The sequence below is a fragment of the Spermophilus citellus genome (assembly GCF_964194105.1).
Source record: "Spermophilus citellus genome assembly, chromosome: 18".
Classification (NCBI taxonomy): domain Eukaryota; kingdom Metazoa; phylum Chordata; class Mammalia; order Rodentia; family Sciuridae; genus Spermophilus; species Spermophilus citellus.
Window position 1 is genome coordinate 37,166,984 of NC_138200.1, and position 17,570 is coordinate 37,184,553.

At 35.3% G+C, this 17,570-nt stretch overlaps 1 protein-coding gene across 2 annotated transcripts in view; it reads right to left on the reverse strand.

The window, feature by feature from the left end:
• BRD7 (bromodomain containing 7) overlaps nt 1–17,570 on the reverse strand; it is a 36,554-nt gene that overhangs the window by 15,651 nt on the left and 3,333 nt on the right. For both annotated transcript variants that reach the window (XM_081274948.1, XM_081274949.1), the window contains exons 3-6: nt 8,247–8,376; nt 7,893–7,950; nt 3,971–4,115; nt 832–942 (exon numbers count right to left, since the gene is read on the reverse strand). In XM_081274948.1, the coding sequence (XP_081131074.1) occupies nt 832–942; nt 3,971–4,115; nt 7,893–7,950; nt 8,247–8,376 (444 nt within the window). The remainder of the gene's footprint in view (nt 1–831; nt 943–3,970; nt 4,116–7,892; nt 7,951–8,246; nt 8,377–17,570) is intronic.

A 17,570-nucleotide genomic window follows, 5' to 3' on the forward strand; every position in this document is an offset into this window, starting at 1 on the left:
CAGTCTTCCCCTATTCTAGTTCTCACCTGGAATAAGAACATTTATGCTAAGCATCATCTTGGAAATCACAATTAAAACTTTCTTTATGTATGGTGCCAGGGTGGACCCTCAAATTCCTTGAAGTAGTTTCTAAATAGTAGGTTCATCCTACTCAGAGCTGTGAGAAAACCTCAAAGATGAGACTTATCTTGCGAGTTTTTCTCTTCTCCCAAGATGCAAAGTGATCAACTTGGCTTATTTGCCAAGGGCTTTCACGTAACTTTTTGTTATTATCTGAAGTATCTTAAATATTTAAGCTCTCTTATGTAGCTTGACAGTGATGGGTCTATGCTTTTGCAAACCTTCCTCCCACCATTCTATGCACCAATTCGTGTCCTTTAAGTATGCAGAAGCACAGACAATTCAAGTTGTGTGGCTGTCAGACAATTCCAAATTACTTCTCATTTGTTTATTTTGTTTCTTTCCACTAGAAGGGAATTAGAAACAGGACTGAACGCAACATTAGATTCCATCACTATAAAGGGAAACAGCTTTCCTCTGGAAAGGTCTCACACTTTATCCAATCTTATCCTGGAATCCAGTTTGATGTTTCTCCCACAGCAAATAAATCTGTCTGATGAGTAATAATTCAGGAACCTCTTAATTATAAGTGAATGACAATATTTATGTATATCAACTCCAAATGAGAACCTTACTACTTTAAATTTCTTTATTGAAAATTTGTTTCAATTTTTCCTACTTTAACATGATCTGTCAACAAGACAAATCTGTATCCTCATAAAACAAAGGGATATAGATTAATAATTATTTATGACAAAAAGTTTCCTTTACCTGGCTAAGAATTTTCATTCCTGAGTGCAAAAGCTTCTTTGCAGCTTTATAGTAAATGGTCTCTGGCTTGTTATAAATCATGGCATTAGTACACATTAGTTTGAAGTTATCCTACAGAGAGAATATTAAGAGGGAAAACACATTAGAACAAAACAATTCCTGGCCTGAAATTACCCAGACCTTGCAAGAATTTTAAAAACAACATTCTTTTCTGTCAGTGTTTCTTAAAAATATACTCATAGCAAGTTATTAAGTTTTAAGACTCTCCAACAAAGCAAATACTGCTAAATTTGTTTCCAAATCTTAAGCATTTTATAGTACCTCTGTATAAACTTTAGATACAGATGAAAAGTTTAAATAGGTTTTCAGTATAATCTAATGTACACAAAAAGAATGTGAAGAAAACACTTCTATCTCATATTTAATAATATTAGCTGAATAGTTTCACGTAGTTAAAAATATTACTATTAATTTTAAAACATATATTTTAAGTTTCCATTTGGGTATTAAGTATTTTATTTCAAATTTTGACTGAAAACTGGGAAGGGTGCTAAATTACCACAATATTTCCTGTCAAATTCAAGTCATCTGAGCAGAAATGTCAAACATACTATTTTTCTTTTAAGTGTTTGGATGCCATCATAAATATAATTTGCAAAATATTCTAAAATGCCAATATGAAATAAACTATACAACCTCAAGGAGTTTAAACATGTTGACTAGAGTAGCCAAATTATCAAAACTGTATTTTTGGCTTAAATTGCAAAGTGTGTGTGTATATACACACAAATATACATACTTATGCTGAAGCACTTGATTCCACTATTTTTTTCATGTTTAAGAAATTTATGTATCTATAAGGAGATTGATCATGCCAAGGCCCTACTCAGTCAAAATGATAAGAACCCAACAAAGAATTGTCCTATAAACTCCTCCAAATTTAAAACAAAACATTCAAATCTCACTATTTAATAGCTAATGATGATAGCTTAGATATCACACTTAAATGGAATGAGACTAGGTAGACCGAATTGTATTTAAAGTAAATGATAAGACTGCTTCAAGGGTCAAAATAAATTTGCTATTACATTTAAAATAGATAAAGAATATATGGCCAAGTCTCTAATAACTCAGGATTTTGCTAGATCCTGGACTTCTAAGAATTTGATGAAAGATTCAGAGGTAGGTACTCCTCAAGTGTTACATATGTATGTATCTGTATATACACACACATGTACACAAGAAAGAATTTTCATGTAATTTTAGCAGGCTCCTGGTTCCTCCAAACACTTAGCCATGGCTACTCAGAGGACCCCAGAAAAAAACTGTGGCTATAGGTTTTCTAAAAAGCTTCCATTCCATCAAGAATTATTAAATATATGTAATATCCATAATAATTTTGGGTCAGGCAAATGAGCAGACACCAGACGACTATGACCTTGGCTAAAACCGGCAAGAAAATAAATAAGCCTATGAAATGGCAAGAAAGTACTGGATCATACTAATGATAACAGGTCTGATCTGTTAAGGTGACTTTATTGATTGATTTGTTTTGTGTTTCTGGAGCAGACCCAGGAACTCACTGAGCTACAATACCCAGCCCAAGGCAACTTTTAGATTCCTTTTTCAGTACCAGGGACTGAACACAGGGGTTCAACCACTGAACTATACCCCCAGCCCTTTAATTTTTGTTTTGTTTTGTTTTGTTTTTTGAGATAGTCTCTTGTTAATTTGGTGAGGCTGGTTTTGAATTTATGATCCTCCTGCCTCAGCCTCCGGAGTTGTTGGGATTACAGGTGTGTGCCTCAGCCTCTGCATTACGACATTCTGTTGCTCAAAAAGATGAATCTTCCTACACACTTTTCTTAATGTGGAAAACTTCAATCTTAAAAATGCCTTATTTCAGTTATAAAAACCCTGAATCTGCTTAAAAACACTCAGGGGACAAACTTCTACTTCTTCCTGTTATATAGGCAAAAGATCAGAGGAAAACTGTTAACAAATACAAAAAAAATCCCAGACTGAAATTCTTTTCTATTAAGCAACAATAACATCTGAAATATGCTGAAATACACATTTTTAACCTAATTTTCACCAGATGAAACACTGAGAAAAGTTTCCATTTCTCCAAATAAGAGATAATGGATTTCAGGCTTTTCAGAATTAAGGGGAACCTTACCTACACATTCATATTCATATTACTGTAAAAAGAATTAAATGTTGTTGTTTTCCATAATTTCAGTTGATCAACATGTAAATGAAAAAGAAAAAAGGAAACCAAGTGAGGACAATGTTTACCATTTTCCTCCAGTAAATGATTTGGATCTAACCTTTACATCAAGTGAGCAACACCATGTTTATGGGGAAAATAAAAGTAAAATAGTTATTATCTAAACCATTGAAGTTTGTTGTGGTTCTGTGCAGATTTTAAACACATATGGTTTCTTTTTTTCTGTATAATTAAAACAAAAAGTGTAACCCTGAAGTAAACAAGTACCAAAATGACTTAAATATGAAAAAAACTTCAACTACAACATTGGACATATACATTAATTTTTGGTTGTATTTCAGTTCTTTTACATATTTTATTTTTCTCTTAAAGCTGAAAAAAATGTGCTCAGCAAATACAGCAGAATTAAACACAGGGAGCAATTCACTTTCATCAACCTAGAAAATGTAATTAAACTTAGTATTTTTTACATAAGCCAATTTATTCTTTTATTAGAAGACATGCACACCTTCTATGTTTAGAAATAGAAAAACTCAACTTTTGTTAAAATATTAATTTACTTATATTGATTTCAAGTTAAAAATCTAACATCTTTTCATTATAAATGTTGGGGAAAAATACCTCAGAACACATTAAAGTCTTCACTAACATAAAAATAATAAATAAAAGATAATAGAAGACTTATTTTCATCTGATTTTCTATCACCAAGGTCATTAATTCTTCAAGTAGAAAAATGTAAGATTTTGAATATTAAAATAAACTTTGTTTTCTGCAAAATAAAAGGTCAATCAAAATTCTTGATATCAGATATGCAAATTTCTAATGATCTCAATTTAATAAAGATGCACATTATTTTGTATCATAGCTTGGTCTATTTCAACAATTAAAACACACATAATTACAATTACCTTTAGTTCTTCTATGGACTGGTAGTCATTGTTCTTGATCTTTTCTTTCATGGTACTAAAATCCATGGGGTGTTTAATGATCATGGAATAACCAGGAGCAATAAAATCAGTCACAGGAAATGAAAAGAAAGCACTTGGGTCTTTTCTGTGAAGATATGTAAAAGGCAATGCTATTTTTTTACTTCTACTACAAACAAATCTATTGGTCAATGAGAAATCAGGAAAAAACTTTTTTAGATGTAAGCTGGGCATGGTGGCGCACACCTGTAATTCGAACTCAGGAGGCTGAGGCAGAAGGTTTGCAAGCTCAAGGCCAGCATAAGCAACTTAGCAAGACCCTGTCTCAAAATAATAAACAAAAAGGGCTGGGATGAAGCTCAGTGGTTGAGCACCCCTGGGTCAATCCCCAATACTGCAAAAAAAGAAAGAATTTACAGTATACACTAGTTGTACCCTTAAGACAGAATCTTTCTCTTTAAATACGTAGCCTAAATCAAAGCACCTTCTACATAGAGAAAAAATGAAGCACAATAAATTTCCTACTAGATTAACTGACCAATGTCTCAGGCTTTGGGAGGTTAGTGCTGCATATCTTTTATGAAACTATGGGGAAAAGGCAGAAGTAATAATTATGAATGTACATCTGCAATTCTTCATGTTAGTTTTTAAACTAATACGCTTGCACCAGGAAGGTCCACATGTACATATTTTGTAATCAATGGATATGACTTCTATTCTGCGTAAAAAACTGACATTGTTTTAAGATCCTCTTAATACCCTCAAATTTTAAAAACCAGTGTTTTCTTTTCTTTTTTCTTTTTTTTTGGTACTGGGTATTGAACTCGGGGCCTTGCACATGTTTGGTAAGTGCTTTATTAGTGAACTACATCTGTAGCCCCTAAAACCAGTTTTCTATCACAGGTTTGTTTGTTTTTGGTACTGGGGATTGAACTCAGGGGCACTCAACCACTGAGCCACATCTCCAGCCCTATTTTGCATTTTATTTAGAGACAGGGTCTCAATGAGTTGCTTCATCTGGCTTTTGCTGAGGCTGGCTTTGAACTTGCGATTCTCTTGCCTTAGCCTTTTGAGCCCTGGGATTATAGGCATGCACCACCACACCTAGCTATCACAGGTTTTTAACTCTGGCTGTACATTAGAATTAGAGCAGCTCGAAATAAATTCCAACAGGGGTGGGATGGTGAAGACTTATCCTAGATCTATTAAATCAGAATCTCTTAAGGAAGGTCCAAGCATTGGTATGATCAAGGCTGAATTCTGGTATTGATATTTGCGTATTAGGAATTGATATTTCTAGTGTTACCAGGGTTGACAATCAGTATCTTTATGATTAAGTCATTAGGTTGACTTTTTTTTATCCCTTTGGACTTTGGCAGATCAGTTTTTCTTTTTTCTTTTCACTTCAAATAATAACAGCAAAAATGGCTTAAAAAGTCATAACAGCAAGAATTTTTAAAACATGTTTACCCTGTTGCCAGGTCTGCATGATGTATTTTATATCTGATCTTCACAAAAACCACCAAGGTAATGGTACCTTCACTGATAGATGAGGATACTGAGCCTCAGAATAGTAAAATCATTGGTTCTAATCTAAAAAGGATAGAGTTAGAATCTGAAATCAGGTCTATGTATATCTGCCTCTATTTTCCAAAGAATGCTTACGCTTAAAAAATGCCAGACTAAAAAAATGATAACAAAAGGCTGGGCTGGGGATGTGGCTCAAGTGGTAGCGCGCTTGCCTGGCATGCGTGTGGCCCGGGTTCGATCCTCAGCACCACATACAAACAAAGATGTTGTGTCCACCAAAAACTGAAAAATAGATATTAAAAAATTCTCTCTCTCTTTAAAAAAAAATGATAACAAAAGGCAAAAAAATATGAAGTCTGGAACTTACACATCAAAATCTGAGCTTTCCATAGTAGTTACTATTTATAAACCAGTCTTCATCTATGGATAAACTCTTACAACTACCTTACAGAGCAAATGATCTATACTCCCTAAAATTAGACATTTTAATATACAGCCCCACATAGTTTTGACTAAAAATAGCATTACCAATTTCTTTCTTTCTTTCTTTTTTTAAAACCAGGCTTAGCTCTGAGTCTCAAGAATGAAGTCATCCAGTCACTAAGGCTTAATAAAAGAATGTGGCTCTGGGTTCTAATTCTCAAAATGTTCTGAGCAATGGTAACATGTTTAGACAGACTCTTAAGTAGATTTATTTAGGGTAACATTATTAATCTATGTTCTGGCCTTATGTTACAACAAATAAAACTAAAAGGCAAACAAATATTTTGTAGCCACAACTTCTAATTGGGATAAAATGAATACCCAATACTTACCGGTTCAGTCTTTTGGGATAATAAATGAATGATTTATTCAAAAGTAAAGACTGTTAACAATAAAAATGAGGAAAGCTAAATAGGTACTGAGAATATAGACCACACTAGAGGCTTTATCTTCTAAAAGTATTTATCATATAGTCTGCATTGACTTATAAGGACAACACAGTGAGATGAAAGGGCAATACAGTAATAAGAAAGTAAACTATTAGAATGCAAGGCCTGTAACTATGAATCTTCTGTCAATAATGTAAATAACTTTGAGATAAAAATTCAAATTCTGAGTAAAGAAGAATGTTAAAATAAATGTTCTAATAGTGAGTTCTTATTTGCCTTTCAAGAAACATTTGCCAGGTGTGGTGGCATACACCTATAATCACAGCTACTTGGGAGACTCATGAGTTGGAGACCAGCCTGGGCAACTCAAGACACTTGTCGCCAAAAAAAAAAAAAAAAAAAAAAAAAAAAAAGGCTAGAGATATAGCTCAGTAATAGCTATCTCAGTGATACAGCACTTGCCTCAAATATATGAGGGCCTGGGTTCAATCTCTAGTATCAAAACTCCCAAACAAGCAAACAAAAATATAAAATGAAAAATTTTAACATTGGTTTAATTTACCTGCAGAAAAAATTTAAAAAAAATATTTCTCTTTTAGTTGTGGTTGGACATAATACCTTTATTTTAATTATTTTTATGTGGTGCCAAGGATCGAACCCAGGGCCTTGTATGTACTAGATAAGCGCTCTACTGCTGAACCACAAACCCAGCCCTACCTGCTGAAGTTTTCAGAAGGAGTTTCTGTATTTAAGAAAGAGGCATCCTATTTATGGTATTTGTTTTTTCTCTTGCGCTTAACAGCTGCTGAACACTCATGGCATAGGTGCTCTACAAATATACAAAAGGTACTTCCATCTATTAGTGAAGTGGAAATATCTGAATTATTCCTGGATTTAAAGTTTTTAAAAAAATTTTACTTTGAGCCAAGCACAGTGGCACATGCCTGCAATCCCAACAACTGGGAAGCTAAGGCAGGAGGATTTAAAGTTCAAGGCCAGCCTCAGCAACTTAGTGAGATCCTGTCTCAAAATAAAAAAATTAAAAGAGTTGGGGATGTAGCTCAGTGGTAAAAGCCCCCTGGGTTCAATCTCCAGTACCCTCAATTTTTTATTTTGAAATAGGGTATTACTATGTTGCCAGCAATCCTCTTGCCTCAGCCTCCCAAGTAGCTGAGACTACAGGCAAGCACTACCAACTCTGGCTTGAAAGTTTTTTAACATCAAAAATTACTTTGGAAAAAGAGAAATTTGTTATTAATGGTATTATGTAACCCTTACAAGCTGCCAGTTAAAACAACCAAATAAGAACATCTAAAAGTTCTTATGTAGTATTTCTATTGCCAGGCAAAATATTTACCAACCACTTTAAAAGCAGGTACATTTGGATTTAGGTCACAAAATGTGGCTTTAGAGAATAAAAAAAAAATATGAAGAAGTGATTTGGAACCTCTCTGTTTACCGATTTGATTTCTACTGTATAAAAATGTTGGAAAAACATTTACCTTTGTAATTGTCTCATCAGTTGATTCAAAGCTTCTTGAAGGGGTGTCTGTTCTACTTCTGAAGCAAAGAAGACAGGAAAGGGTATTTTAAAAAGGAAAATTCTAGAGAGTACTATTTCATTTCTATGACTTTATCTACATTCATAAATAATATCTTATACAGAAATTCCATTTATCTTAATATGCTGAAGATTTAGAATATCAACGCAAAAACCAAAGCTAATTTAAAGCTCTAATGCAGCAAGAGAAAAATAAGAAAACTTTAGAGAAAATTTCATCAACGAAGCCCACTTTCCCTAGTTGTAACAATATCAGGCTTTTTATTCAGAACAAATAATTCAGAGTTATTCCTACCTTCTTGTTTGGCTAAAGAGCTTGTGAGAGGCTTCTCAGGGGGCAAGTCTAATCTTACAGGGGTATGACCCTGGAGGTCTTTCTCTGCTTCGTTCTCCACACGGTCTCGATCTCGCTTCTTTTTATCCTCCTAAATGGGACAAAGGTGGATAATTTAGAAATATATCAGCATCAGTACCTTCAAATATAATATAAGTTGTTTTAATTTCAGTGAGGAAAAAAATGAGAATACTCTTGTTAAGGAAATAATGTATTTTACTGCCATCTACTGGAAAAGGAGAGAATAACATTCAAATAAAAGGATAAAAAAATGCTTCTCTAGGCCAGAAATAACCAATTAGAAAAATAACAGTATTCAAAAAGCAATACAACATACTGAATAAAAAGTATACTAAAAGATGCCCACAGCCTTTTGGGACATACCATAAAACATTATTGAGAGTCATAATAGAAGAGCTGAGGGCTGGGGATGTGGCTCAAGCGGTAGGGCGCTCGCCTGGCATGCGTGCAGCCCGGGTTCGATCCTCGGCACCACATACCAACAAAAGATGTTGTGTCCGCCAAGAACTAAAAAATAAATATTAAAAATTCTCTCTCTCTCTCCTCTCTCACTCTCTCTTAAAAAAAAAAAAAAAAGAAGAGCTGAATAAAGGAGATATACCATGTTCATGAATTCTCTCCAGAGTAATCCATAAATTCAAGATAATACCAATGTAAAACAGAAATTTTCATGGAATTTAACAAGATGAATATATAGTTTATCTTAAAGAGTAGGAGAACAGTTAAATTAGTTTTGGAAAAGGTCACAATAATGTGTCTTGAAAAAAAGACAATGTGGGTTGGACATAAGCATAGGCAAACAGACCAACAGAACAGATTAGAGAGCCAGAAACAGACCCATGCAGATAGGAAAATGTTGGTATATCAGAGAGATGACATTATAAGCCAATAAGGTAGTGGTAGGATAATTAGTCATCTACATGGAAAGAGAAAATAAAATTAGATTATTTATGCAATACTCCAAAGTAAATTCCAAATAAAGATATGTATAACACAAAGCTTTAGAACTTCAGATAAGAGTCTTTAAGACCTAAAAGTAGGAAAAGATTTTCTCATATAAGACACAAAAAATAATAAATCTTTAAGGAAAAACTTGATAAATCTGACATTAAAGTTTGGTGCTGCGTTAAAACCCATAAACCAGGCCAAAAATCTAGCCATAGACTGAGATAAAGTACTTGAAACACAAATACTCATAAAAGTACGAACTTTTTATTAAAACATTTCTTTTAAAAATCCATGTAAAAAAGGCAAAAGAAAATGAATAAAGGGTATCAGGGGTAATACACAGAAGTAACTTGAAATGTCAAGAAACATAAAAACTAATCCAAGCTCCCCCAAACTAAATTAATAATAAGCTGAAAAACTAGAAGGCATTTTAAGTCTCTCTGATTGGCAAAAATTAAAATACATGAAAACGACAAGTTTTAATAAAAATGTAGAGAAATGGGACTTTCATACCTTACAAATGGGTAAGTAAACAGGGATAATCATTCAGAAAGCAATTAGCACTATCTAGCAAAGATTGCAAAAGCTTTTACCCTATTTCTCAGCTATTCCTTTCCAAAGCATATACTCCAGAGAAATTTCTTTCCATAACACATTAAATATAAGTACAAGAATATTACTGAGTAGTTTAAATAATAAAATAAGTGGCAACTACCCAATGACACTAAAAGGAAAACAGATTAGTAAATTATGGCATATTTAAATAGCCAGTAAATAATAAACTAAAATACTATATCATCATGGGGTATATTCTGAAAATTTCTGGAGAAAAAAACAAAGTTATGGAATCATGTTATAAGATCAGTTATTTAAAGTTTAAAAATGTCGAAGCATATATTCTGATGGGGTTTTTTTTTTTTTTTTTCCTTTTTCTTTTCTGGTGGTACTGGGGATTGAACCCTGGGGCACTCTATCACTGAGTTACATCTCCAGTACTTTTTATTTATGAGAAAGGGTCTTGCCAAGTTGCCAAGAGTAGCTTTGAACTTGCGATTCTACCTCAGTCTCTTGAGTCACTAGGATTACAGGCATGTGTCACTGCATCTGCTCCTATAAGCATTTATTCTTTAAAGATGTATGCAGAGCTAGTAAAATTATTCTTAAAAAGGCATGTGATGCACACTAAATTCAAGACAGTGGCTTTCTCTAGAGAGAGAGAGGAATGGGATTCTGGAAGGCTACACAGGAGAATTTCTTCACCAATGTCTGTACTCTCATTTCTTTAAAAAAAAAAAAAGCAAAATAAAAAAATAACAGAAGGCAAAATGCTGAACTCTATCAGTAATTTTTAAGGCAAATGCTAAAGCTGAATGGTTGGTATGCAGGTGTCAGTTTTGGTTATTCTCTCTACACTGCATTTTTGTTTTGGAGATGGGATCTTACTATGTTGTCCAGGCTAGTCTCAAACTGTTGTGCTTCAGAGATCCTCCTACCTCAGCTTCCTGAGTAGCTAAGACTACAGGTATGCACTATCACACATAGCTATTGTACTTTCCATTTTTTAAAACTAAATTTTTTAAAAATACTTTTTAAGTTGTACATGGACACAACAGCTTCACTTTATTTTTATGTAGTGCTGGGGATTGAACCCAGTCAGTGCCTTCACATGCAAGATGAGCACTCTTCCACTGAGCTACAACCCCAGCCCTAAAACTAAATTTTGAAGTAAAATTGTCCCAAATACCCATTTTGTGCTCAAGAGTTCTGAATAGGATCTTATTAACTCAAAAAACAAAAACAAATAAACAAAACACCCAAAACACCCCACCAAAGAAAATAAAACCCAACAAACTCAATTCATCACCACCATCTAAAGGTCTTGATAAAAAAACAGAAGGCTAGGCCTTGTTCCCAGAATTACTGGTCCAACAGGTATAGGGAAGAGCCTGAGGGCATGTGGGTATTGCTAGTGCTGAGAATTACTAACAGAGTTTTGCACTCCATTTTCAGGCTCCAAAGCATCTACTATAGAATATGTAATCAGTTTATATTATACAATACTTCCTATTGTGTATTCTGTACCTAAAAAGAGATATTTTATGTCCCTAGACATGGTTTCAAACTGAATTCATCATGCATTTGATCCTGCTATTAATGTAGTTTGGCTGGCATCTGGTTCTTACAGCCTTACCACATATTCTGTAGCAGTGATTTTTGTTTTGTAAAGTATGTTTCTTTTGCCTAGAAAAACTAGCATAAATCTTTTGTACGTTGGCAGGTTTAGAACATCTAGTCTGTAGAAAAAGACCCCCAGAGACACAAGTTCTTTCCTATTAAATGTGAAATGTGAAGAAAGGACAACTTAAAAGCACTCTCCCATGGATACAGAACTAGGATCAGGTGCCAGTGCAGAGTAAGCAAACTTTTTTGTAAACATCCAGTTAACATTTAGGCTTTACAGTTCATAAGGTCTTATAACCACTAAACTCTGTTGTTGTAGCAATGTAAGCAGCCATTGACTGCTTTTATAAATACATGGGTATGGCTCTTTCAATAAAAATGTATTTAAAAAACCAGATAGTATTGCCAGTTTGTTGACCCAAGGTCTAAGAAGTCCAGCTTCATTCTTAAAATACCCTATGACCTTAAGCAAAGTCATTTACTCTTTTTTGTAACTGTAGATGAATGGCATCCCTTTTTTTGTTTATTTTATTTTTTATTTTTATTTTTTTTTTTAAAGAGAGAGTGAGAGAGGAGAGAGAGAGAGAGAGAGAGAGAGAATTTTTAATATTTATTTTTAGTTCTCGGCGGACACAACATCTTTGTTGGTATGTGGTGCTGAGGGTCGAATCCGGGCCACACGCATGCGAGGCGAGCGCGCTACCGCTTGAGCCACATCCCCAGCCCTTTTTGTTTATTTTTATGTGGTGCTAAAGCTTGAATCCAGTGCCTCACACATTCAAGGCAAGTGCTCTGCCACTAAGCTACAGCCCCAGCCCAATGTCACTTACTCTTACCAGATCTCTTTACCACCCAAGATGGAAATTTCATTGTTAATTATTACTAACCCCCATGGTGGGGTAGTGGAGATTGAACCCAGGGGCACTTTAACTCTGAGCTACATTCCCACGCCTTTTTATTTTGAGGCAGAATCTTACTACTAAGTTGCTGAGGCTGGCCTTGATCTTGCAATCTTCCTGCCTCAGTCTCCCAAATTGCTTGGATCACAGGCATGTACCACAGCACTCAGCTAAAATGGATATTGTAGCATGCTAGTACTGGTTGGGACCTGGGAGAACTAGCTTCCAATTTACCAACATTGACTCTGAACAACTTACCCTACTATTTTAGTCTGTTTCTCATCTATACAACAGGCTTTGATCTCCACAGGTCTTCTCTACCCCAAATTCTGATCCCATCCTTCTAATTTTCTTTTTTATGATAAAAATATACTATAGAATCCTATTGTGACTTTCTGTTGAAGTAACACATTCATGTAAAACCACAAGTTTATGCTTTTTTTCAGTTATGTAGCTGTTTTATGAGACCCCAGTACTGGTTAGCATCTAGTGTATCTTGTTAACTAAATACAGAAAACTAAACAAAAATACTGATGCCATTGTAGTATAGCTTTTAAAATGGGTTCAAATTCTGGTTTCGTCACAAATAATGGCAAAGCGATGAGATTATAAATAAACCATATCATTTTTTGGAGTCTAATTTTCTCATCTTCAATACAGATGTAATAATTCAGGACTGTTTGAAGAATTAAATAAGATAGTGTATGTGAAATTTTAGTGTGTTATCTAGCATATAATGAGCAATTATTCATTCATGAGGCTATTGTACAGATATAGTGTGATAGGTAAAATGCACATGGTTTTGCTCCAAAGCAGCTCATAATGTAAGAGCAGATTCAGACATTACACAACTCATTAAAAAAAAAAAATTTCAAGGACAGAATAATTATTGGGTGATCTAATTTGAATTGAAGAAATGGGAAAGGGCTTTTGTATACAAGTAACATCCAAATTAGAGCTAATGGATAAAGAATCCAAGCAGATTAAGAATGGAGGGGGTGAGTAGGAAAGGAATTGCAGGCAGAGGAAATATCCATAGTACATGAAGGTCTGAGGTAGGAGAAAGGAACAATAGCCATATCCATAATTACAAACACAATGTTCTTATTTCAGACTAGATTCTAATTTGTCCATGACTCAGTGGAAAGTTATCTTATTAATCTGTAATACTTATAAAGCAAATTTCTGCTCATAGTATTAGTATCACAACACTTGTTGCACTATATTATAGAAAACGTTTGTCTTTTACTGGAGTTTCCTCCAGTAAACTAGAGGCCCTTGTCTTAGTCAACTTTGCATCCTAAGCTCAACAAGGCCTAGTACATAATATTTACTAAGTATGTATTTGTAGTACTAGTTAATTTCAGAAGACAGTATAAAATAGGAACATGATATATACACCTATCTGAAGTCCTCAGTAATAAGTATTGTCCTATAGACTGTCTACTTTGGAAGCAACAACAAAAGCAGCATCCCCTTCATGTATCCTGTGCTTGAAAAAGAGAGCTACTTTATGTCCCCTGTATACATACTCACACTTGCCCATCTTTACACTACTTCATGAAGTAGCCCACAGCACTTATGACTGTATCCATGTATTTTAAAACACAGAAGTGAATAACGTGGCCAGGCATGGTGGTGCACTTCTGTAATCCCAGCGGCTAGGGAGGCTGAGATAGGAAGATGGCGAGTTCAAAACCAGCCTCAGGGCTGGGGATGTGGCTCAAGCAGTAACGCACTCTCCTGGCATGTGCAGGGCGCTGGGTTTGATCCTCAGCACCACATAAAAAAAATAAAATAAAATAAAGACGTTGTGTCCACTGAAAACTGAAAAATAAATATAAAAAAAAACCCTCTTAAAAAACAAACAAACAAAAACCAGCCTCAGCAGTGGTGAAGCACTAAGCAACTCAGTGAGACCCTGTCTCTAAATAAAATACAAAATAGGGCTGGGGATGTGGCTCAGTGGTTGAGTGACCCTGAGTTTAATCTCTGGTAGCCCCCTCTCCCCAAAAAAGTGTAGAATATGAATATCTAATGTGTAAATTTCTTTTAGTTGTGGTTGGACACAATATCTTTATTTTATTTATTTATTTTTATGTGGTATTGAGGATCAAACCCAGCGCCTTGCACAGGATAGGCGAGTGCTCTACCACTGAGCCCCAGCCCCTAATGTGTAAATTTAATGTGCAAAACAATTTCAGAATTCCCCTTTAAAAGCTGATTTTAGAATCCAATAAAAAATGTTGTCCAGGTTGGCCTTGAATTTACAACCCTCCTGCTTCAGCCTCCTAAGTAGCCGGGATTAGAAGAATGTGCTATCATACCCAACAATTGTCATTTTATCAACCTACTAGCCTACACAAAATTTTACGCATTGAACCTTAGTTTTACTTAACTATTCTCTTGTGCATATATTACTCAATCAAATGATATGAACACCTTTTATTCACAAGTGATTATTTTACTTTTTTTTTGGGGGGGGGTATACCAGGGATGGAACTCAGGGGTACTCAACCACTGAGCCACATCCCCAGCCCTATTTTGTATTTTATTTAGAGACAGGGTCTCACTGAGTTCATTAGGGCCTTGCTATACTGCTGAAGCTGGCTTTGAATTCACTATCTTCCTGTCTTCACCTCCTGAGCCACTGGGATTATAGGTGTGTGCCATTCCACCCACTTATTTTTACCTTTTATGAGAATATGTGACTTGAAATGTTAAGTATGAATTTCTACAAATGTTAATTTTTAGTAATGTTGTAAGAATTAATCCTACAGGGGATGTAGAGTAACTGGTAGAACATGTGCTTAGCATGCTCAATAATGCCCTGGACTTGATTCCTTGTACCACAAAAAAACCACCACCAAAATTAAATTATACAATTTTTTGGCAATTGCTCAGCATCCAAACACATAAGGAAAAAATAATTCAACCCACTTCTATAGGAATGGTATCTAGATTATGAACTGATTAAACCAAGGCATGCTGTACTCTTAATGCTCTGGTCAGAATTAAATTCTGCAGCTCTACAGAAAGAAATACTAGTGATCATATCTGTTGAGGCAGTTTAAACTTGAATGTTGTCAACAGAGCCTTCCTAATGAAAAGAAAATCACCACTTAACTAAGACAACTTTGAAAAGTTAGATGGTTTTGTGTTGTACATTTGTGTGTTTCTGTGTGTCCCCTAAACTATCTTATTTTTCTAAGTACCAGATTTCTGATTTTTCCCCCTGAGGTTTGGGGGACTGAACCCAGGGCCTCACACAGGCCAAGCAAGTGCTTACCTCTGAGCTACATACCCAGCGGTTTCCATTTTTTAATTTTGAGACAGGGTCTTGCTAAGTTGCTGAGGCTGGCTTCATTTGTGATCTTCCTTTTAGCCTACTGAGTAGCTGGGATTACAGGTATGAACAGCTACACCCAGATTCCTAATTTTTGGCAGGGTACCGTGCCCTCACTTATTCTTTTCAATTGAAAGACAAGATCTCCTGGATTCCCTATCAACTAGAGTGGCCACGTGATTAACTTCTGCCTAATGAAACAGAAGCAGAAGTCATGTATGCCTTTTAGAAAAACATTTTAAAAAGAAAAGGTGTAATTCATTCTTTTCATATGCTCTTCTTCCATTCTACTGCATGCAACTAAGAGTCACCAACTCCTCAGAACCACACTTCATGGGCTGCTTTGATGATGGGTTTCACACAGCTGAGTTTTCAAGAAGAAACCAATGACTCCTAAAGCTCCCTGAAGATCCAGAACACAGCTCAGAGAGCCAACCTCTTCTGGAGACTTCATCCCTAGGTAACACCAGCAAACAAAACAAAAAAAAAACCCAACATACCACTCTCCCCATGACCAGTCTGGTCTAGAAAAAAGGGATGACCCAAAAAGCTTCTATAGAAACTATAATACCCCAGACTCTGAAAATGTCCTGTGGTTCCTAGTCTTGAGTCCTGGAAAAGTGGAAATTTGGGCAAATTTGCTTCACTCCTCATCCACCTACTTATACTACATTATTACAGCCAGATGAAACTGTGGATGCAAATACATCTTAGTTTGCAATGGCATTAAAATATAAGGTGGCTAACGATAATCACACAGTTAAGAAAGGGCAGCCTGGGGGCTGGGGATGTGGCTCACGCTCGCCTGGCATGCGCGGTGCGCTGGGTTTGATCCTCAGCACCACATACAAATAAAATAAAGATGTTGTATCCACTGAAAACTAAATAAATAAATAAAAAAAAAAGGACAGCCTGGTTAGAACACAGAGGGGGAGACTTCCAGGATCCTATCCTGAAGATATCCTTATAAAAGTGTACAAAAGTTTGTTAAATGAGGCTCAATGCAGCACTTCTTACAACAAATAGTATTAAATAAAATAACATCTAGCACATCCATAAACTAAATATTATGTAGTTACTAAAAATGAGAAAGTTGATAAAACAAGGCTATGAGTTTATTAATAGTGTTATAGCAGTAGCTGCCAGAACTAAAACCAAAAATAGATAAAATGGTCACTTCAACTTCTATTTAATCAAGATGACAGCAAGAATAGGGAACAAAAGAGGCAACAGTAGATGAAAGGTGTCAACGCACTTGAGAGATGGAAGGCAAATGGAGGAGTGCAGAACAGAGAGAGCAAGAAACTGTCTATGTGCAAAGTGCTGGATGCCTATGACAATAGCCAAGATCCTAGGACCCTGGAAAAGTTCTGAACTTGGAGACATGAAGAATCAGAGTCTCCAGACCTTGAGATGAGTCAAAAGTTGGGAGAGATGCTTGAGTGAAAGCAGAGAATTTAATAATAAGAGTAGTAAGAGCTTCAGCACTCTTTCCCCTGGTTGCGTTCAGAAATTCTGGCAGTCAGGTAAAATCGTACTCCCAGGAAGAGGGAACTTTTCTCTGGAGAAAGTGAGAAACTCAAAGAAAATATCTGTAAGATATAAACATCTGGGGGCTGGGGTTATGGCTCAGCGGTAGAGCGCTCATTTAGCACATGCGAGGTGCTGGGTTCGATCCTCAGCACCACATAAAAATAAATAAAATAAAGGCATTGTGTCCAACTACAACTTAAAAAAAAAAAAAGATGTAAACATCTGAGGGATTTCCCCATCAAAATATCAGATCCCTATTTGGTCACTCTATAGGGCAATCCAGCAACTGATAAACTGTGCCTAGGCAAAAAGTATTTATCAGCTCGCTCTTCTATGCTATAGGTTTAAATATAAATA